The 24,008-nt window shown below is 36.9% G+C and overlaps 1 protein-coding gene across 2 annotated transcripts in view; it reads left to right on the top strand.

Moving 5' to 3' along the window:
* Positions 1 to 1,000: 1,000 nt before the first annotated feature.
* The window catches only part of LOC131074404 (proline iminopeptidase), a 226,346-nt gene continuing 203,338 nt past the window's right edge, over positions 1,001 to 24,008 (top strand). The window contains exon 1 of one of the 2 annotated variants that reach the window (XM_058011031.2): positions 1,001 to 1,204. In XM_058011031.2, coding sequence (XP_057867014.2) covers positions 1,123 to 1,204 — 82 coding nt within the window. In that variant the 5' untranslated portion in view covers positions 1,001 to 1,122. Of the gene's footprint in view, positions 1,226 to 24,008 lie in introns of both variants that reach the window. The other variant, XM_058011030.2, reaches the window with a different exon arrangement.

The raw sequence follows: 24,008 nt of genomic DNA, 5'->3' as shown, positions 1-24,008 counted from the left end.
CCTAAGCTCTCAAGAGGAGAACTAGGCGTCCACTTCACACACATTTCATTAACCGACAAGTATAGAAATGTACAGGCCGATTAAGGCTACCATTGGACAATGTAGTCATCCTCCCCCCACCATCTCGTCACATGTCTATCCAATTCACACGCAACATTGGATAAAACATCCGCCATCATATTCCCCCCTCCTAATATGAGAGATACAAAAATCTTGAAAAACACTCAATTTTGAGTAGATTATTAAAATAAATTTGTTTATACGTCAACTCGGAGAAACTCCTCTCACAGTTGCATCCACCACCACTTTGGAGTCACCTTCAAGATGCACTCTTGGAATGTTCATGTTATTGGTCAATTCCACTGCTAAAAGAGTGACTTGTGCTTCAGCCTCATTATTTGTCCCATCTTGCAGCCTCTACGCACCTTTGAAAAGGATCTTCCCCTCTTCATCCCTAGCAATGCACCCAACACCTGAAATATTGGGGTTACCTCTTGACGCCTCGTCAAAATTGATCTTAATCCACCCTCGTTCTGACCTAGCCCACACCTCTCCTGATCACCTTACCCGAAGGATGAACACTAGAGAACCCATGAATGGGTCTAAGTTATTGTTATATTATTATATAATATAAAAATATAATAATAATAATGATTTAGTATTAAGAAAACATTACAATAAAATCATATTTTAATAATAATTTGGTATCAATCATAATATTATAATATAATAATAATAATGAAAGTATTCTTACATAAAATCTTTTTTTTTTTTTTTTTTAAAACAAATGAATATAAAATAAATATCAATGTCATAATTTACAAAACATTAGAAAAATGATTTTAATAAAACATCAAGATGATAGAGAGAATTTTTTTTTTAAAGCAAATTTAGTTAATGAGATGAAAACGGGTAGTCTCGGCTAATAGAGGGGACTAATGATTTTGTCATTTCCAGCGTCGTCCATTTCATTTATTTTTAAATTAATTATCACCTTCATGCCTAATTATTTCTCTATCTATTTTTAAGAGAATCTACGAGTTTTGTAGCCCAATTGATGCAGACTTGAAAAGCATAACATTTACTAGATAGGTCGGGCAAAAGTTCTTTTGTTTTTTGAAAATGACAACCGTTGCACATTCTCTTTATATTTGCTGCTATTCATCTCTCGGGAGCTTGAAATCAGCCCCTAACTCACGCCAGAGTAAGCGCAAGATTTCAACAGGTATTCCTTTGTTCGCCTTATTAATCAGCAATCAATTACAGACAAATGCTAAATCCTAAACCCTGAACTCCGATTGAGCTAGCATTTGTAAATTTGAATTCAATTCATAATGCTTGATTGTATGATTTGAATAGTCAACTACAGTGAAAGCCTTATAAACTCCCAAAATTTGTGTCAATGCTCTAACTATTAATTGGAAAGAACTGAGTTGTGACCTAAACCCAAATAAAAGATCAATTTAATCATACACACTAAAATCAGTTATGTGGTTATTTGAAACCCAGTTATTTTTAAAACGGTCACTATATGATGATATTGGACACAATTCAACAGATATTTACAGCCATGACCTAGTACTTTAATTTTTAAATCAAGTTTGCTAGGCAAATGTAGGGGACTTTATTTTAAACTAGACATTTGCAAACACAATTGTCTATGCGAGTAAATACACTTCGCTTGATCCTACAGAGTAATTTGACTTAAAAGGCATAAAAATTCGTTTCGTGATCCAGGATCATACAGAGACATTTGTTTACGATGCATTCTAGTACAGTTGTTCAAAGGTGTTACGTGGAATAGATGATGGGTTTATGGAGTTTTGTTGACTTCAAATTTTTTGTAATGGGTCCGCTCTTTGTGTTAAAACGTACCAGTTCCCAGTGATTTTGTTTGCATTCAATGTGATTTTATTGGGTCTACAATATGTGGGCAACAATTTGGTACTAGATTAAATAAGACTAGTGAATTTATATGATTTTATACTTTATCTTCTGTAATTTTAGATGGTTTGCATACCTTTTGCAACAAACTCGGGTTATTTTTGTTGAGAAAACATCGTTAAAGATATATGCTCTTCTCATTAAATCTTCATTAAGTAAAAGCTTAGTTACACGACCTGTTCTTGGGAAACATGGAAGTTGGAAACAAAGAGTTCACTTAAAATTTTGGACAATAATATTAAAAAAATCAACAAACAGTCGACTTAATTCCAGCTCATACTGCCTATTCTAGATTAATTATGAAATTTGATAATTAATTTTTATTCTTATAATCAGTATAAAACTTGGTAGTAACTCTGTTGTCCCCATTTTTGAATTTTAAAAAATGTGACAACTCTTACAAAATTTTGGTTTAAATGTGTTGTTTTTGTCTCCAAGGCACGTTGTACGAGATACAAAACTCACATTTGTTAGTGTCAAACCATTGTGGGGTGTCTTTGCCATCATTGTCCTAGTTTTGGTCTTCTTTTTCCTAGCTTTTTGAGCAATTTCGGGTTTCAGAGCAGTCACTGCAGGTTGAAGATTTTAATCTTAAGACATGCTTCTTGAGGCAAAATTTTTGCTTCTTGTTGAACTGGACTGATCTTCCATTGATCCTTGATCTATGTTTCAAATTTCATCGCGTTCCGAGTTCGTTTGCTATGTTTTTCCTTCAAAATCGGGTTTTATTCTCTGGACTACAAGTGAAAATTTTTCTTTCCTTTGCAAGTTTAAGAGTTTTCTTTTGTTTTTGTGTTGTAGGGGTTTTTTCTAGCAATTACAAGTGAACTTTATTTAAAACTTGTAACTTGTAACTTGCTTTTTGTTTTCCCTTTCCTCTTTTGTCTTTTAAGTTGTTGTAGGAACTTTTTGGACAAATTGCAAATGAATTTAAACTTACAAGTTCTATGTGAGTTCTCATAAAAGTTCCTACTTTATGTTTTAAAGTTGTAATAGGGATTTTATTTCCCTATTACAAGTTTTTATGTGTTGCTTTTACTTGTAAAGAGATTTTATTTCCCTATTACAAGTCTTTTATTATTTAAGTTGTGTTATTTTAAACTTGTAATGGGGATTTTATTTCCCCATTACAAGTTTTTATGCTCCTTTATGTTTTTAAAAGTTGTAATAGGGATTTTATTTCCCTATTAGAAGTTGTTTTGTTATTTCTTTTTGCTCTTCTTCCTTTCAAACCCGGATTTGAACCAAATGAAGGAAAAGTAGAGTTTAAAATTAAAACTTGTAAGAGGGTTTTTAAAACCCGATTGCATCTCCTTGTCCCATGTTTTGTGCCCTTTACATGCTCTCGAATATGCAAAACCCGACCACGTTTTGGCATCGATTTGAAGCTTTCATGGTTGAATCTGACACAAGAAGAAGCTTTCATGGTTGAATCCGTTCACCTTCTTTGCCATGTTTTTGGGGTTCAATGATCTTTTCCACGATTTGCACATTGATGTGAAGTGTTTTGCCTCAGATTTCTGCTGAGTGTGCTCCACGTTTTGGGCGCCCTTTTTCTGCCATTGTTGCCACGTTTTGCAAAATGTTTTGCATCTTGCATTCAATGAAGTTTTTGGCGCCAAATGTGAGTCTTTCTTCAAGCCGTTTTTTGTGGAATGGGTTAAATGCAAAACCGATTTGTTTGTTGCATGGGATACCAACATGTTGGCTTCTTCACCTATATATAAGAGCATTATGGTTTCTCCCAAGTTCATTTGCTTTGCCTAGGGCATTCTTCAAGCAAGATTTCGGGTTTCTATAAGATCTTCCGAAGTCATTTTGCTCTTTGAAACAATTTGTAAATTTGTATGATTTTCCCCTCTTGCAAATTTTTCCTATTTACTTGCAATCGGAATTTTAAAACCCGATTACAAGTGCAAGTTGTAATGTTCTCTTACTTGCAGTCAGCCTTCAAGAACCCGAAATTGGTCCAAAATGCACTCAAAAACACTTGAAAATGAGTCTTAAAGGTCCAATTACAAGTGCAAACTTGTAGTTACCCATTACACATATGAAGTTGCATGTTTGTTCTCCACATTTGCAATTTAATGCTCTTGTTTTTCCACACATGTAATGCAGTTTCCAAAACCTGAAATTCACTTGTGAGCCCATTTTTGCATAAATTTATCCCTTCCCATGTCAGTCCTGTTTGCACACACGACCTACCAAATCAGTAAATTAAGGCATGGGCCTTATTTTGCAAGCAGATTCCAAGATTGGAGGATGATACAAAGAAAGAACAATAACATGATGGAGCCACACAAGGAGATGGATAAGCGACATGAATGGTTGAGAGCATAGAATGCTTTCAAGACAGAGATAGGTTTCTTACTTTAGCCTTGCGAAGAACTTCCCTCCCGAAAAGTTAGTACTACCCCAAGCATGTGAAAGGTTGAAGTTCGCTGGTTAAAGACATAAAGACTATCAAGGGTGCAAGTTATTCTTCCAGTTCAAGATGTCATTTACCTTGATCACAGAGCATCTTGAAGCAGCATGAAGATTTTCAAAACAGAGAATGATGTAATTAGAGTCGTGTTTTCAGACACATACAATAGTTTCAATTGTGTATTTGTAATTTTGTTTTGACAAATTATATGTAATGTCAAATTTGTAATTGTAAGTGTCACTTTACTTGCACTTTTATAAAATGTAATTACATGTAAAGCAACTACAAGTTGAGTTAGATTAGGACTGTAGTTGGAATAAGTCATGGTGGTTGAGAGAATTTATCAAGTTAGTTAGGATCCTCCCACCTTTTTCTCAAGGCTCCTTTCCTATAAGTACTTGAGGGGGTCTGTTGTAATTGATATTTTTTGGCAATGCAACAAAATTCTGCCAATTTGTATGTGCACTCTAAGACTTTGAGCGTAGATGTAAATCAGATTGCTTTCAATAAAAGAGGCAAGTTGTGTTGAGACTTTGTGCCAATTCAAGTTGTTATGTGATGACATTTTTTGGAGTTGATTGTGATTTTTGTTCTATTGTTTAAAAGGGATTTAAATTCAATCTTGCAGACTTTGAGCTGCTAATTGTATTTAGAGTTATATGTTTGGTTTTCAGATTTGGTCTTGCAGACTTTGAGTTGCTTATCATATTTGAAGCTTGTGTGGAAAGCTCAAGCAGGGAGATAGCTTGCTGACTTTGTGCTGCTTCTATTTTTAAGACTTGTGCATGTAAGGTGAAGAGCATCACATAGACAGACTTTGAGCTGCTGTGTGTTGTACATTGTTATCATTATAAAAAGGTTGATAGGATAGTAGAAGTGTTGAAGACTTTGAGCTTTCTTTCTGTTGTCCCGTCCCGGGGAAGTGACGGAGGTCTTTGTGCTTTCATGGAAACTTTGCTTCCCTTTATGTTCCAAATCCTACAAAAAAGTCTCATTTATGTATTGGCTGTTATTTATTTCCAATTACTATTACTTTTTTGTGAAAAGAAAAGAGTATAGTTTTTCTTGAAAGAAGAAGAAAGACCGTTGTATCACCCATATTAGATTAGTTTAGTTTGTATATAGGGGGAGCCTTCCCTAAATTAGGAGAGTATCATATTCACACACTGTGGCTGAAATCACAATTTTGCACATTCCCTAGTGTTGTGCGTGGCACACGCTCCCTGTCGCCGACAGGGTCCCCTTTCCTCTTTTTTGTCTTGTCGCCTTTGCCCCGTTGTGGTCCGTGTAGGGTGTCTCGCGTCCTTTTGAGCGTGCCCGTAGTCAGTCCAATGAGATGATGGTGTCATGAGCGGAAGCTTGTGAATTCACAAGGTGAGTTGAGCCTTCGGGCATTGAAATTTCAAGAGATTGTTTAAGCTTGTGAAATTGCCCGAGATAGGCTTGGAATGATAGAAACTGGCGAAATCCCCCAAGTAAAAGATAAAGCGTTCGAAGGTCGCATGAGGACCCAAAGTGCCAATTGTCGCCAGAGGATATAGAGTTTCTGAAAGGTTTGCAAAATGGGTAAAAATCCCGATTTTCGCCAGTCAAGGGTAAATTGCAAGGGTTTTAAAAATTGGCAAAACCCTCCAGAAATGCCGAGATGTGAACTTGGGGCAAAATCGCAGTGTTTTGCAAAGAATTTCCATCATACTTTAAAAACTCCGAACTTTGCAAAATGCCTGGAAATGCCGAAAATCTCATTCCAAATGATAAGTGAAATAGAGTAAAAGTTTCCAAGAGTATGTAAAACGCCGAAGTTTGCAAGTCACTATAAAATGCTGAAGTTTTCAAAAAACACCCATTCGTCGAAGTCGCGATTTTGTTGGTGTAAGTGACAAAGGTAAAGTTTAAAAATTGCCTCCAAAGCCCGAAGTTCGCACAATAAGGGAATAATGCGAAAGTTTAAAGTTTTCAAAGGCAACCCAAAGCCCGAAATTCGCATGACAAGGGTAAAGTGTCAAAAGTGCCGAAGTTTCCAAACTCCTCCCAAACGCCGAAATTCACATTTGGAGGAAAAAGTATGTGAAAATGAAAGTTTGCAAAACACTGAAAAGTGCCGAAGTTTTCAAAAAATCCCAAATAGCTGAAGTTTTAATTCAAGGGAAAATCGCGATTTAAAAAAAAAAACAAACAAAAAAAACTTGCAAAAGCTCTTAAGATGCCGAAGTTGGAAAAGCTGCAAAAAGTTAAAAAGTTTGAAAACTCATCCTAAAATGCCGAAATTCGTATTTGGAGGGTAAAGTGCGAAAAGTTAAAAGCTTGCAAACTTCTCATAAACCCCAAAATTCGCCTTATGAGAGGTAAATATAAAGTTAAAAAGTTTGCAAAATACCTCTAAATCCCGAAAAGCGCACTATAAGAGAAAAGTTTTAAAGTTGAAAAGTTTGAAAAGTGCCTCAAGATGCCGAAGTTGGCAAAATGCCTCCAAATGCCAAAGTTCGCAAATAGTTTAAAAATGACGAAGTTTTAATTCAAGAGGAAGTCGTGATTTTTTTTACAAAGTTTTCAAAAGAGACTCCAAACTCCGAAGTTCAAGAGGAAATCGCACCATAAGTTTGTTTAAAAACCTGGCAACCACGTCTAAAATCTCGAATGTAAAGGAAATCGCGAAGTTTCAAAGCTTTCACAAACCCCTCATTTGCCGAAGTTCGCGTGGGGTTAAGATCACGCGAAAGTTATAAACCTTGCATTGCTTTTGAGTTTGCCGAAGTTCGCATGGGGTTAATATCACGCAAAAGTTATAAACCTTGCATCGCTTTTGAATTTGCCGAAGTTCGCGTGAAGGCAAAGTTTGCATAAGAAGTTTGAACTTTGCAAAGAGAGCTATATCGCCATTTGAAAATCGCAGAAGTTTGAAGGTTTAGAAGGTTTTCAAAATGCCCAAGTTTGACGCCATAAAAGAGAGAATGCAGAGGTATAGTTTGAAAACATTGCAAACCCCCCCCCAAAAAAAAGTTAAAAAATTGCTAAGTCTAAGTTTCTAAAACTGCATTTCTCTCTCCAAACCTAGGCGCGAAATTGGGAATAAGGAGTTAACCGTTAAAATTTCAAATTGTAGAACTATCCCATCCCAAATTTGCAAGTTGTGAACTTATCTTTTTAGAACCTAGGGCATAAGAGGCATCATTTTTCAAATCCAAGGGAAATCATTTGTGCAGGCCAGCTTGCGTGAGTTCACGCCATTCATTTCGCTAGGTAAGTTTGCCTCGCCTCTCTTAAAATCGTTTGAAATATATGCAAAATCGGATGGATGCATTAGTGTGAAGTTGATTAAAATGATTAAATTTTAAAAACCGCATCATTTTCCGCTTATAAGGCGTCAGGTAAAGCAATTGAAATCGGAGTCTGTTCCTAGGAATTATCCTGAAACGCATTTTCAGACTTAGGAAAATCTTAACTTCGTCCGTTCTGAAAATTGATCCTAAAATGCCTAAGTGTAAATTTATCAGTCGAAATCGTCTAAGTCCTTGAACTACAGCTGAATAAGTAAATTTGTAATCGAAAAGCTTCATAAGTATTCATGTCTAAATCAATCAAACTTTTTTTTAGCTGAAACATCATGCTATTCTTTAAAATTCGGTTTTCAAATTAATCTTTGTATGCTGATGTGTCCCTTTTATCTAACCCGCCTCATTTCTTTTATATTGTCTCGTAGTCCGCGTCTGGCTGTGCAAGATAAATGCCTAAATCGGTGGTAGAATCATCAAAGACACCTGGTGCAGCCAAGACGTCATGAGCATCCAAGTCAGATATCCCTCGTAGAGTTGAAAAGATGAAATATCAGTATCAGAGAGGGGGACTGAGGGAATCAAAAGTTCAGAGTGTGTGGGAAAATGTGGGTGATATTGACCTGGGTCACATTGATATTTAAGATTTCAGAGATCGAGTATTCTCCCCTAATGCCTATGGCAGGCCTAGGCGAATGATGGAAAGTGGCATTGCCCAGATAGCAGGATTTCCCCCGTCAGTGCAAAACTATGAACTGGTAGTAGAGGCTGCCCGACATTACCAACCAAACTCCAGATTGGTGCTCCTCGAGAATATGGTCCTCGCTGACTTCACTCCTGAAGCCATCGGCGACGCATTTGATATTCCCTTCCCGAACAACCCCATAGCAACAACTATAGATGAAGCGCAGGTGGCGTATGATATGAACCCCGCCAAATGCAAAACACTGATAAATGAGGAGTGGTACAAGGAGAGAAGACCTCCAAGCGTCAAGATTGGGAAAAAGACCCCTAGAAGCGACTTTCACAGTGAGCATGGAGACATGGTCACATTGCTCAGCAGGATTATGGGACTCCCCCAATCCAACTACTTTGAAGAATGGATGTTCTACTTCACAGAGCAGGTCTTCGTTGGGAAATCCAAGTGACAACATCCACACCCAATTGATCGAACTTGAGGCAAAGAAGTGCTTTACCATGACATCCTATTTAGTCTACATGTTCGCCAGAAACCAGCCACTGCTAGGTTTAATCATGAAGGGTGAGATTGGGAAGGGGCCCAATCAGGTGAAGGTATATGATTGTTATCCACAGCTACACTATCAGGACATAGCTCAAAGGGAAAGGATAGCCCTGCCTATGCAGTTGGTCAGTATGAGCGCGTTAATGACACCTTCACAATGTGCCTGGTCAGGCTGATGCAAGGAGGACTACACATAAGGCTCTCAGAGAAAGCTACTATTCTGGTGCAGAGGTATGGTGCCTAGTTCATCCAGTTCCCAAGGTTCTTCTACATCCGGATAGCTGGCTTTGAGGGTGCTCCTTTCCGACTTCCGCGATACCCAATCGACAAAATAGTTCTCCTGGAAGTCGCAAGGCAGTCACGTCTGGCGAACAGTTTACTCAGAGACAGGAAGCAGTCCGGATTCGCCTTCCCTATGGTCATAGGTAACCTTGATGTCCATCTGAAGAATCCAGCCCATGCAGAGGAATCCCTTGCAGAACTAGCCTCTTACGGCCTACAGGAGCATTTCCCAAGGAAATGCTTTGATCACGACAATCTGGCAAAGAGAGCCTATGGCAGGCAATATAGAGCAAAGGAATCAGTTGAAGATTATTGGAAGAACTGCTCTGATGACTATGAGGTCCGACGACGTGAATATTCAAGGTTGAGTGTGCAGCAAATGCGACTCTATGAATACCGTCGGGTCCCGGATCAACTAATAGATTCAGAAAATTGCCTACAAGTCCGGGAATTTGAGGCGGTAAGACATCTTATGCCAAGCATCGATTGGTCGCAAGATCCAATCACTGATTTTGAGGTAGTTATGGCAGCCCCAGGAAGATACACTGACCAGTGGTTGCACCAGCAAATTGAGCGACTGATTCATGAGGGAGTCCAATTCACCTACCAATTGATGACCAATCACTGATTTTGAGGCAGTTATGGCAGCCCCAGGAAGATACACTGACCAGTGGTTGCACCAGCAAATTGAGCGACTGATTCATGAGGGAGTCCAATTCACCTACCAATTGATGGGTAGCCTTGATTCTCAGTCCTCCGAAGATGAGGGAACCTCCAGTGCACCAAAGGAAGAGGTTTAAAAGCCTGAAAAAAGGAAGAAGGCTAAAGCCTCCAGAGGGACTCGGACTTCTAAAAGAACAAGAAGGGAAAAGATCCCTATTAGGAGACCAGAGGTCACTTCATCATCAAAAGACCCCAGTTCATCTGATGATGTAGTAGAACTAGATTATATACCTGCTCCGCCTTCCCAAAGCGATATTGACGCATTTGGAGCTGATGATCCTCCTGAACCCGATAGGCTAGATACAAAGGCAAGAGCCATTGAATCCGCCGAACCTGATAATCAAGTTGAGGAAGGGGAGATTCCATCCACTCAGGGGCTTGAATTGCATGAACCCACCCAGCAGAGCCGCCATGAATTGCAGCTGCATAATACTACCAAGGATGACTCCACTGTTGAAGGAGAGCAAAGGACAGATGAGACTCGCGAGCCTGAAAAGACTGAAGAACAACCATCACATGAAGATACCAGGTAGTTGTTCAGTGAAGTAGGAGAGATTTCAGCTGCGAGCAAGGGACTTGACACTTCCTCCACTCCTCCTGTAACAGAGCAACTACAAATATGCAATGAGCCGGCTGAAAACATTAAAGAACAGAGTGCAAGTTTAACCATAGCATCGGGACAGACTATACCTCAAGATTGGTTAATTGCTCGAGCTCAGCGCAAGGCAGCCACGAAGCCACCCATCGACTTGGAAGATATCTTCTCACGCATAGACCAAGCCAAGGCCAAGGGGAAGAAAAAGCCTAAGGCATATTCCCGGATAACCCATGATGAGAAAAGGAACCGTACCCTTTATATCGCCACCCCGCCTGTCGATAAGCCAGCAGTGAAGAGCACACAGTTATACTGAGAGGGGGGGGGGGGTGAATCAGTATAATGAAACTTTTTAAATCAATATTTTATATGATAGAATCAATCACTAAAAATAATTTTGCATATGAACACAATAACACAAAGATTTAAGTGGAAACCCAATGCGGGAGAAAACCACTAAAAATGAATGCTATATATTTATGTTTCTTTTACAATTTTGTGAGCACCAACCCACTAGAAGCATCAACTCCCTAACTCTGTTTTGTGAGCACCAACCCACTGGAAGAACCAACCCCCGAACTCTGTTTTGTGAGCACCAACTCTCTTTGTTGAAATTGTGAGCACCAACTCACTCTTCACAAATCTAATTTTCCATCTTGAACATGTTGTAACAATGGATGATGGACAATAGTAACACTCTTTAAATCTGCATACACATCTTCATACAAATATGTCACAATTCCTTTCTTAAATCTGCTGTAACTTGATCATAAATCTGCCTTACTCTTCATTTCAAATCTGCATGTGCTAAGTTTATATATCTGCTATTATATTCTAAACTTATGCTCTTTTAGGACTGATTGTTCATGTTTCTCTTTGCTCACCTCTTACTTCACCTACGTGAGATATACTTTCAAAAATCCACAGTTTTATACATAGTATATATATCCAGCATATCAACCTCCCTCTCAAAGCATTTTTAAAAATTCATATATATATATATGTGCTAGTTCCACCGGTTGCAAACCAACATGACTTTTAGTTTGAAAAGTCATATCCTTAAATATTTCAATAACTTCTTTTTGTTAAATTCTATTAATAAACTTTTTACGGGAGTATTTGTTTTCCAAAGACTTTTGTTTATATTAACAAACTCTTATGCCATGATACCTTAGACAATACTTTTTAATAATAAACAAACCACTGAACTTAATGAAGCCCGATAATATGTATCGTAAAAATAAGGTATGCAATTTATTTACGATATTATTTTCTCCCAGCTGGTATTAAGTTCGTTCCGCTAAACACAAAGTTTAATAATTTTTGCTGTTGAGATTTATTTTTGGTTTTAATACCGTTGATAATATGTGATGAATATAAGCCGCTATACAACACTTTTAATTTTGCCACTCCATATCTATCTCCGCTTTAATTAATTTAAAGTGTGCCGCTGATAATATTGTTCAATAGATTAAAGCTCATGAGGTGCCGTCAAAAATACTTGGTTAATATATCCGCCATCAAAACATTTTTTCGCTTTAATAGACTTGCCGCTATATTAATATATTTGCTGATAATTATAAAGTCTTTCCATATTATATATCGGGTTATTTATAAAGTCTTTCCATTAATAGTTTTCATTTGATTTCTATTTTTGCCTTCCAATAATGATATAGATACGAACCATGCTGACTGTAATCTTCTGCTTTCATTCTTTCTGTGATGTCATTTTAGATGCTTTCCGCTTTCAATTAATTTGACATCAATAACAATACTTGCATCAATCTCCCCCTTTGTCATTGATGGCAACCTTACAATCTAGATTGCTCCCTCTCAAACCAACACTCCCCCTGTCTCCAATTTCTCCCCCTTTGACATCAATGGTAAGGGATTTTTTGTTGTTTGTAACCCGCCCCTTTTTAATGTATGCTTCATACGAAGCGCTTACTGAGAGGATGAGAGTGATATTAGTCCCAATTTCTCCCTTAGGTACTCAAAAGTCTCTTTTGGAAGAGGCTTTGTAAAGATATCTGCTAACTGTTCCTTTGTTGGAACATATTTCAAGTTTACTTGCTGCTCAAGAACTTGGTCTCTTAAGAAACGAATTTTGATAGGGATGTGTTTTGTCCTGGAGTGCATCACTGGATTCTTTGACATACTGATTGCACTTGTATTATCACAATAGATAGAGATAGGATGATCATACTCAATCTTAACATCTTGCAAGGCTTGTTTCATCCACAATACTTGCGTACAACATGCTGCTGCTGCAATGTACTCTGCCTTTGTAGTAGATAGAGATATTGAAGCCTGTTTTTTGCTCAACCACGATACAAGGTTGTTGCCAAGGAAAAAGGCTCCTCCACTGGTGCTTTTGCTATCATCCTTGTCACCTGCCCAATTAGCATCTGTGTATGCTTTGAGAGTGAAATTATTACATTTTGGGTACCACAATCCAAAATTCATTGTACCCTTCAAATACTTGAAGATTCTTTTAACTGCTTGTACATGTGTTTCCTTTGGTGCTGCTTGATACCGTGCTGCTACACCAACAACTTGCATTATATCTGGCCTGGTAGCTATTACATATAAGAGACTTCCAATCATGGATCTATATTGAGTCTGACTCGCATCAGGGGATTCATCATTTTTACTAAGTTTGCAACCAGTGACCATAGGAGTACTGATAGGATGACAATCCTCCATTCTGAATTTCTTCAACATCTCCCTAACATACTTAGTCTGTGAGAGAAATATCCCTTCATCTGATTGTGAAATCTGCAATCCCAAGAAGAAAGAAAGTTCTCCAAGCATAGACATCTCGAATTCTTTTTGCATGTTAGAAGCAAATTCTTCACACATTTGATTCTTACTACCACCAAAAATGATATCATCTACATAAACAACTACAATTAGCAAATGATTACCTTCACATCTGAAGTACAAATTACTGTTTGCTGCTCCTCTTTTAAACCCTTGTGTTTGAAGGTAGTTGTCTAATCTGGAGTACCATGCTCTAGGGGCTTATTTGAGACCATAGAGTGCCTTCTTTAATCTACATACATAATCTTCCTCTTCTGATAGGATAAATCCTTCAGGCTGTTCAATATACACTTCCTCTTCTAAATCGCCATTTAGAAAAACTGATTTCACGTCCATTTGATAGACTTTGAAACCCTTAAGACTTGCAAGAGCTAGAAACATTTTGATAGCTTCCAATCTGACAACTGGGGCAAATGTTTCTTCAAAATCGACTCCCTCCACTTGTGCATAACCCTTACACACAAGCCTTGCCTTATTTCTTGTAATTTCGCCATCCTCATTCATTTTATTGCGAAAAACCCACTTGGTCCCAATGACATTTTTGTTTGAGGGTCTTGGAACAAGCTCCCATGTGTGTTTTCTTTCAATTTGGTCCAACTCATTCATAGCATTTACCCAATACTTGTCTTCACTAGCTTCATCAAAATTCTTTGGTTCTATCTTAGAAAGTAGACATAAATGAGCATGTTCTGTGGTGGTTGCCAGTCTCCTCCTTGTCTCAATGTTTGTATCCAACTCTCCAATAACCAAGCCTTCTGGATGATTTTTCTGAACAAACTTTGATGGAGTTTTTGATGGTGTTTTTAAAGGTGTCTTTGATGGTGTTTTTGATGGAGTTTCAAAACTTTCTTGTTCCTCATTTTCACTTTCTTCTTTTAATTCTTCTTCATCACTTTGTTCCTTAGGATGATCTTCTATAGCTTTCTCAAATTGCTTTCCTTCATCTATCTTCACATTAGCACTTTCAACTATCTTGTGAATTCTTTTATTGTAGCATTTATAAGCTTTGCTTCTAGTGGAATATCCAAGAAAGATTCCTTCATTTGACCGGGCATCAAACTTTCCCAAGTCGTCTTCATCTCTTCTAATGTAGCTAGTGCTGCCAAAAATTCTGAAATAATCAACAGTTGCAGCCTTCCTTTCCATAGTTCGTATGGTGTCTTGTCATTGTTTACCCTTATTTGCGCTCTATTCAATATGTACACTGCTATGTGAACTGCTTCTTTCCAAAAAGTGTCTGCAATCTTTGATTCATTCAACATAGCTCTTGCCATTTCCTGAACTGTCCTATTCTTCCTTTCAACAACTCCATTTTGTTGTGGAGTTCTTGCTGCTGAAAGTTGTTTTCTTATTCCATGTTTTGTGCAAAAATCTTCAAATTCATTTGAAGTGAATTCCCCTCCTCGGTTTGATCTAAGACACTTAATTTTGACATCCATCTCATTTTCAACTAACTGTTTGAAGGCTTTAAATTTTGCAAGAGCTTTAGATTTTTCTTTTAGAAAGGCGACCCAAGTCGTCCTGGAGTAATCATCTATGAGTAGCATAAAATACCTTTCCCCTTGCAAACTTTTTGTTTTGGTTGGTCCGCATAAGTCTGTATGTATCAGCTCTAGAGGCTTTGAAGACGAGTATTCTTTGGACTTAAAACTTACTTGAGTTTGTTTCCCAAATTGGCATTGTTTGCAAATGACATTAGATGGTTTTGTAATTCTAGGCATATCCCTTACTGCTTCCTTTTTGCTGATCTTGACAAGATTGTCAAAGTTAAGGTAGCCTAGCCTTTTGTGCCATAGCCAATTTTCATCCTCTTGAACAAAATTACATGTTTCTTCATTTATTTCAATTACAATATATAAATTATTTGCAGTTCTATGGACATTGGCAAGGATTCTTCCATCTTTTTTAATCTCACATCCCTTAGACAAAAATGTCACACTATGTCCTTGATCACAAAGTTGGCTAACACTTAATAAATTTTCTTTTAAGCCTTTGACATATAGCACATTCTCAGTTTTAGTCTTTCCATAATCTAAACTAAGTGTTCCTTTACCTTTTATTTCTCTTTTTGTGTTATCACCAAACCTTACTGATCCTTCATCTGCTGGTTCAAAAGAGATGAATTTGTTTTTGTCCTCTGTCATGTGCCTTGAGCATCCACTGTCTACATACCATCTATCCTTCTTGTTTTTTGCATGAAGAGCTATTTGAACAAATAAGGATTCTTTCTCTTCTTCTTGTTTTTTCTTCCAAGTCATTCTAGATGTTTCCTCCTTTTTGATAGATACATCTCCCTTTCTTGGTAAACTAGGGAAGATAGTTCGGCAGAATCTGGCCGTGTATCCAAAATTGTGACACTTATAACATATTACATCATAATTCATTAGAGGAGAAAATGAGTTTTAGTTCTTTGGAGTGAAGTTAGAAATATTTCTAGTTATGACTTCTACAATCAATTGCTTTATGACCAAACTTATAGCATGAAAAACAATGTCCTTTGAATGGATAATAATTATTAGTTACATGTGATTTCTTTATGTGAGATGTTTTCAACATATTTGTGGGAGGATGAAATTTTTGAGCATCATTCTTCCTTCTTTTGTTTTCTACTGTCTTCCATGAATCATCCAAAGTTTTTGAACTAGTAGCATTTGCTGTTTGATCCTCTTCATGTCCTAGACCTGATTTAATGAACGTAGGTCTTTGTGCTTTAAGAAGTCGATCCATTTTCTTGGTGCTGTCTTCAAATTTTTGAAGTTTCCCCAAGTCTTGTTTTAAGGAGACAATTTCTAATTCTAATTTGTTGCATCCTTCCTCTTTTCTTTTAAGCTGATCCCTTATTTCCTTCTCATTCTTCTTTGCTTCCTCCAATTGTATTTTTAAGTCTTCAATGAGCTTGCTTGATTCTTGTAATTTTGTCTTATATTTTGAGACCCTTCCTTTTAGTTTTTCATTTTGTTTATATGCATAATGTAACTCTTCTTCAAGATCTACATCTTCTTCATCACATATAGCCTCTTGTCCTTCTTCCTTCTCATCTTCATCATCTTCAACTTTCATTGCCATAAAAAGAATCTCTTCTCCATCACTACTGGACATATCTTTAGAACTTTCCTCCGATGAACTGGAACTTTGCTTAGAGTAGAAGCTTTTCTTACGTTTTGAGTAGTTCTTCTTGAAGTATTTCTTTCCTTTTTTCTTTGAATAGCTTTTCTTCTCCTCTTCACTGCTATCACTTTCATTTTGAGGACACTTTGAAGCATAGTGCCCAACCTTGCCGCAATTGAAACATTTGAAAGGGAATTTGCCTTTGTATTTGCCTTTGCCCTTTTTGAACTTTCTCATGAAGTAAGCTTCAGCCTCATCTGAGTCACTGCTTGTACTCTCTTTTGGTGTATGATTTTTGTTCTTGCCCTTCTTTGATGCTTTGAAAGATACCCCCTTTTGTGATGGTTTGTCTTCTCTCCTCGTTTCATAGGCTGTGAGGATTCCAAACAATTCATCTTTTGTTAATGTTTTCAAATCCTTCATTTCTTCTATTGCTGATATCTTAGGATCAAATTTCATTGTCAATGTTCTCAACAACTTTCGAATGAGAGGTGTGTCTTCAACTTCTTCTCCTAATGCTGTGATTGCATTTACGATTTCATCCACACGCAAAAAGTAGGTGGCAATATCTTCATCTTCCTTCATTTTAAGGCTTTCAAATTTCATTCTTCCTTCATTTTAAGGCTTTCAAATTTCATTCTAAGTGATTGAAGCTTGGCCTCTCTTACCTTTTCATCCCCTTCATAGATACTTTTCAGTTTGTTTCATATCTCTTTTGCTGATTTGCAATGCATGACTTTTGTAAATTCAAAATCAGCCAGGTTGCATAGGAGAGCATGTTCTGCTTTGGCATTATTCTCACTTTTCCTCTTTCCTATTGCATCGGTCGGAGGAGTTGGTGGAGGTGTGTATCCATCTACCACGGATTGCCAAACATCATAACCAAGTGCGTTCAGATAGGCTTTCATCTTGATACTCCAAAATGCATAATTTGTCCCATCGAAAATTGGATTTCTAACTGCAAAGTTATCTACCATTGTGCTTTTTTGAGGATCTAACTTCAAGCTGTAAGGCTATCTCCAAAGGAACTGGCTCTGATACCAATTGAAGAGCACACAATTATACTGAGAAGGGGGGGGCGGGTGAATCAGTATAATGAAACTTTTCAATTCAATATTTTATATGATAGAATCAATCACCAAAAATAATTTTGCATATGAACACAATAACACAAAGATTTAAGTGGTAACCCAATGCGGGAGAAAACCGCTGAAAATGAATGCTATATATTTATGTTTCTTCTTTTACAATTTTGTGAGCACCAATCCACTGGAAGCACCAACTCCCTATCTCTGTTTTGTGAGCACCAACCCCCAAACTCTGTTTTGTGAGCACCAACTCAGTGGAAGCACCAACTCTCTCTGCTGAAATTGTGAGCACCAACTCACTCTTCACAAATCTAATTTTCCATCTTGAACATGTTGTAACAATGGATGATGGACAATAGTAACACTCTTTAAATCTGCATACACATCTTCATACAAATATGTCACAATTCCTTTCTTAAATCTGCTGTAAGTTGATCATAAATCTGCCTTACTCTTCATTTCAAATCTGCATGTGCTAAGTTTATATATCTGCTATTATATTCTAAACTTATGCTGTTTTAGGACTGATTGTTCATGTTTCTCTTTGCACACCTCTTACTTCACCTACGTGAGGTATACTTTCAAAAATCCACAGTTTTATACACAGTATATATATCCAGCATATCAACCTCCCTCTGAAAGCATTTTTAAAAATTCATATATATATGTGCTAGTTCCACTGGTTGCAAACCAACATGACTTTTAGTTTGAAAAGTCACATCCTTAAATATTTCAATAACTTCTTTTTGTTAAATTCTATTAATAAACTTTTTATGGGAGTATTTGTTTTCCAAAGACTTTTGTTTATATTAATAAACTATTATGCCATGATACCTTAGACAATACTTTTTAATAATAAACAAACCACCGAACTTAATGAAGCCCGATAATATGTATCGTAAAAATAAGAGTGAGGATTCCAAACAATTCATCTTTTGTTAATGTTTTCAAATCCTTCATTTCTTCTATTGCTGATATCTTAGGATCAAATTTCATTGTCAATGTTCTCAACAACTTTCGAATGAGAGGTGTGTCTTCAACTTCTTCTCCTAATGCTGTGATTGCATTTACGATTTCATCCACACGCAAAAAGTAGGTGGCAATATCTTCATCTTCCTTCATTTTAAGGCTTTCAAATTTCATTCTTCCTTCATTTTAAGGCTTTCAAATTTCATTCTAAGTGATTGAAGCTTGGCCTCTCTTACCTTTTCATCCCCTTCATAGATACTTTTCAGTTTGTTTCATATCTCTTTTGCTGATTTGCAATGCATGACTTTTGTAAATTCAAAATCAGCCAGGTTGCATAGGAGAGCATGTTCTGCTTTGGCATTATTCTCACTTTTCCTCTTTCCTATTGCATCGGTCGGAGGAGTTGGTGGAGGTGTGTATCCATCTACCACGGATTGCCAAACATCATAACCAAGTGCGTTCAGATAGGCTTTCATCTTGATACTCCAAAATGCATAATTTGTCCCATCGAAAATTGGATTTCTAACTGCAAAGTTATCTACCATTGTGCTTTTTTGAGGATCTAACTTCAAGCTGTAAGGCTATCTCCAAAGGAACTGGCTCTGATACCAATTGAAGAGCACACAATTATACTGAGAAGGGGTGGGGGGGGTGAATCAGTATAATGAAACTTTTCAATTCAATATTTTATATGATAGAATCAATCACCAAAAATAATTTTGCATATGAACACAATAACACAAAGATTTAAGTGGTAACCCAATGCGGGAGAAAACCGTTGAAAATGAATGCTATATATTTATGTTTCTTCTTTTACAATTTTGTGAGCACCAATCCACTGGAAGCACCAACTCCCTATCTCTGTTTTGTGAGCACCAACCCCCGAACTCTGTTTTGTGAGCACCAACCCAGTGGAAGCACCAACTCTCTCTGCTGAAATTGTGAGCACCAACTCACTCTTCACAAATCTAATTTTCCATCTTGAACATGTTGTAACAATGGATGATGGACAATAGTAACACTCTTTAAATCTGCATACACATCTTCATACAAATATGTCACAATTCCTTTCTTAAATCTGCTGTAAGTTGATCATAAATCTGCCTTACTCTTCATTTCAAATCTGCATGTGCTAAGTTTATATATCTGCTATTATATTCTAAACTTATGCTGTTTTAGGACTGATTGTTCATGTTTCTCTTTGCACACCTCTTACTTCACCTACGTGAGGTATACTTTCAAAAATCCACAGTTTTATACACAGTATATATATCCAGCATATCAACCTCCCTCTGAAAGCATTTTTAAAAATTCATATATATATGTGCTAGTTCCACTGGTTGCAAGCCAACATGACTTTTAGTTTGAAAAGTCACATCCTTAAATATTTCAATAACTTCTTTTTGTTAAATTCTATTAATAAACTTTTTATGGGAGTATTTGTTTTCCAAAGACTTTTGTTTATATTAATAAACTATTATGCCATGATACCTTAGACAATACTTTTTAATAATAAACAAACCACCGAACTTAATGAAGCCCGATAATATGTATCGTAAAAATAAGGTATGCAATTTATTTACGATATTATTTTCTCCCAGCTGGTATTAAGTAAGTTCCGCTAAACAAAAAGTTTAATAATTTTTGTTGTTGAGATTTATTTTTGGTTTTAATACCGTTGATAATATGTGATGAATATAAGCCGCTATACAACACTTTTAATTTTGCCGCTCCATATCTATCTCCTCTTTAATTAATTTAAAGTGTGCCGCCGATAATATTGTTCAATATATTAAAGCTCATGAGGTGCCGTAAAAAATACTTGGTTAATATATCTACCAACAAAACATTTTTTCACTTTAATAAACTTGCTGCTATATTAATATATTTGCCGATAATTATAAAGTCTTTCCATATTATATATCGGGTTATTTATAAAGTCTTTCCATTAATAGTTTTCATTTGATTTCTATTTTTGCCTTCCGATAATGATATAGATACGAACTATGCTGACTGTAATCTTCTGCTTTCATTCTTTCTGTGATGTCATTTTAGATGCTTTTTGCTTTCAATTAATTTGACATCAATGACAATGCTTGCATCAAGCAGATCAAGTTACACTGGCTGATTATAGCATCACGACCGTCCCCATCGGATGAGCCACCAAGGCACAGGAAAGGGAAGAATTCAAGGATTCCGTACAAAACATGCTCAGACAACTCGAAGAGATAACAGTTGAAAAGAACATGTATCAAGTTCGTGCTGAGCAGGCCGAGGGGTACATTGATCAACTCCTGAGACCATTGCATAGTGCTTCTGAATCCCACATTCCCCCTACAGCATTGGCACAGAGGACCACAACAGAATTTGAGGGAGTACGAGATACTGCAAAGGCAGTCAAGGAATGGATGCAAGGCCTTAAAGAAAGAGGAGAGAAAATCATTGAAGAGGTAAATGAAATGGCCTACCATCGAGAGACCATTTTGGTCAAGCTGCTCGAGGTAAAACGGGAATGCCTCAGAATCCATGAGGTAGCTGCTACAACTCTTCCTCTTGTAAGAGCTCTTTTCTGGACCCAATCACAGGTCCCTACACTCTCCGCCATCCTGGACCCCCATGATATCAACATTTTTAAAGAATGGTACTAGATTATCACTATGAAGAATGAGACAAAGGAGATCATTGACAAAGAGCAAGATGCATGCGATGGAATTTTGAAGAACATGCAAGAACTTGGCAAGACAATCCTCCGATCAATGGTTTTGGGGTGGAAAAATGATCTGTCCGATGACGTAATGCAACCAGTCTGGGAGAAAAGATTGAGAACAGACAAGATCGCCTACTTGGCAGAGGACCTTGGTTTTGCCGGTCAGCTACATTCAGACATGTTGTGTTTTGAGCGTAATCGGTCCAGCTCGCAGGATGGTTTGAAGCACGTAGACCGTTATCTGGAGGGCATGCAGTATAAAATTCGTCATCCCCCTATGCCTCCGTTTAATTTGCTGTTCCAATTGTGCATCAGGTTCCAGGAGTATGTTCGTGAAGAACGTGCAATAGGTTGGGACCTTTGGAAAGAGTATTTGCATGGCGAAGATGAATTTTTAGAAAGAGAATCTACAGCTAGAAAAGAAAAAGTGCTTTCCTAAAGTGCTTTTTTCTTTCAAATTTGAAAAAGTCACTTTTTGGCCAAAGTTCATATTTGACTGCCAAGTCAACTGTAAACTTTAAATCTTTTGTGCATGTGCACTTTTGAATTGTTATGGATAATTTTAATTACCTTTTTAGGTAGTTATTGCTCCCTTTTTGGGTGGTTGCTGATATTTACCCTCCATTTATGGGTATGGGTACCTTTTGTAAAGATGAATTTGGGCCACTTGTTTAGTTTAGATCTTGGCCATTCATCTATTTTTGGAAACCTCTTTAAAGGGACTGGTTTTCCCTTATTTTGTAAGAAGTTCATGGAAGGTTGCTGAAGCTCTGGCGAAATTTACACAGGATTTAATGCAAAGTTAAGACTTTTTCTATTTCATTGTGAGTGCATGGTCTCCTTCTTCACCATTTGAATTATTCTGTTATGTTTCTTTCATTTCTCTATAGCATTTTCTAGATAAACATCTGATAGAATCCTCGCTGTTCATACCATTAGGGACTGACTGATTGTCTTTTCTTTTGCATGGTTAATCTGAACCTTCTCATATGCTTAGTTCAGTTATTGAACGTTTAGTGAATGAATATAAAATTCTGAATCTATGTTTAATAGCATGAAAATCTTAATTTTCCCTTGAAGATCGCACTAGATTCCTACAAACGTTGTGCTTAAATAGCTGATAGTGTTTAATCTGGTTATTTGGAGGTGTCTGTCTGCTTTTCTTGAATATGCTATCTTGGTTGGTTAGTTAGATTTTCTGTATCTCTTTTCCCTATCCCTCTTTTTCCCCATTTTTTACCAAGAAGAATCCACAGTCCTGCTGAATTAGTATCAATCCAACTAAAACCAATCGATAACGAGACTGTTAGAATTTTAGGGAACTCATCCAGCAATTGTCCATCTCACCGTAAGTCCCCTTTGTGTTTCTAGCAAAACACATCAAACCACTGAGTAATCCCGCAGTCAAGACCTGACAATCAAAACCTTGAGGTCATCCCTTTTAATCAAACGAAAAACAGCATTAAAGATTTCCTTATCTCAAGAGAGGATAGGATACTCAGCGAGTATATTCTATTCTACGTTGGCCGGATGGAATTTGCAGCGATGCGACTTTAGACATGTCAACACCTAGGTGTACAAAATTTTCAACCAACAAACTCATAACACAACACAAAATTGACATTGTTTTTAACTCTTTTGTCAAAGAGGTAAGTTGAACTCGGTGTAATTGGTCACTAAACAGGAGTGATATCATTAGCGTAGACCCACAGATGGTCCACTAAATTTTGCTGATAGGTGGTTCTTTCAAATGCTTTTGTTCTTTCAATGCCAATGTTTTGGCGGGTCATCGCCTTTGGCCCATTTGCCATTTGCCCATGGATTCTTTGGGTCACTCCCTTGGCCTATTACAAGCCTGCCTTGGGCTCCTTTATGGTAAAGAACTGTTTGTGTTGACAAATCACCTCTCTCTCCCATAAATGTGAGTTTGTCTAAAAACAAGAATTTAATTCTCAGCTCAGAGGAATTTGAGCTTCACACCAATATGTTGCTGAATTATATTTTATAAATTGATTCTTTGAGATTATTGCATGCTATCTGCATTGCCAGGTGCTTCTCCTCACAGTTTGCTTCTTTTTTTTTGGCATAGCACTTCAAGCCTTCAACATTTTGCCCATGACATTGGTTACTCTGTGGTTTCTCATTGCATTGAAAGTAATGCCACTATTAAAATTCAATAACATGTGCCAATATGCAAAAAAATCTTTGACATGCAAAATCTATTTTCTTCATCATTAGTAAATATTGGCCATAACATTTGAGATATTCTTGGAACTATTAGACATCCAATGATGGCTGAAGCTTTCACATTTTAGCGTGAATACCCTATCATTTGCATTACTAAATAAACTCTGTTGTACATTCTATGGAGAATGATGATAGAATCCATAGTTTATCCTTTCACATTTAATAAAAATCTAGAATGGGTATTGGAACAAGTGTATTGTTTACATTTCCTCACTTCGTCAGTTGTTTCTAGTTGGCGTTCCCTTCCCTCAATGCTTGGGCTTCTTTCTAAATCTTTCTCATTAGAGATGGATAGAAAATAAGCTATCATTCAAGTTAAATCAAAAGACAGCGATAAAACAAGCTAGCATCAACTTTTTCCTTATACCATGAGATATCGTCTTTAATTCAAAATTTCTTGATTTGTATTTTAGGAACAATCGTGAACTTGGAGAACAAGGCTAACTCCACATTTTTATGGCAGAAATGAAATTAAAGCAGCTAATATAGAAAAGAAAGAGAAATAATATTGCAATGTAAATAGAACTATTATTAATATGAGATAGTTACATACAATGGTAGCAATTTTCGCAAAGAGATGCA

Source organism: Cryptomeria japonica, chromosome 3 (genome assembly GCF_030272615.1).
Source record: "Cryptomeria japonica chromosome 3, Sugi_1.0, whole genome shotgun sequence".
Classification (NCBI taxonomy): Eukaryota; Viridiplantae; Streptophyta; class Pinopsida; order Cupressales; family Cupressaceae; genus Cryptomeria; species Cryptomeria japonica.
The sequence above is the reverse complement of the archived record's forward strand: the minus strand, read 5'-3'. Positions and strand labels throughout refer to the sequence as shown.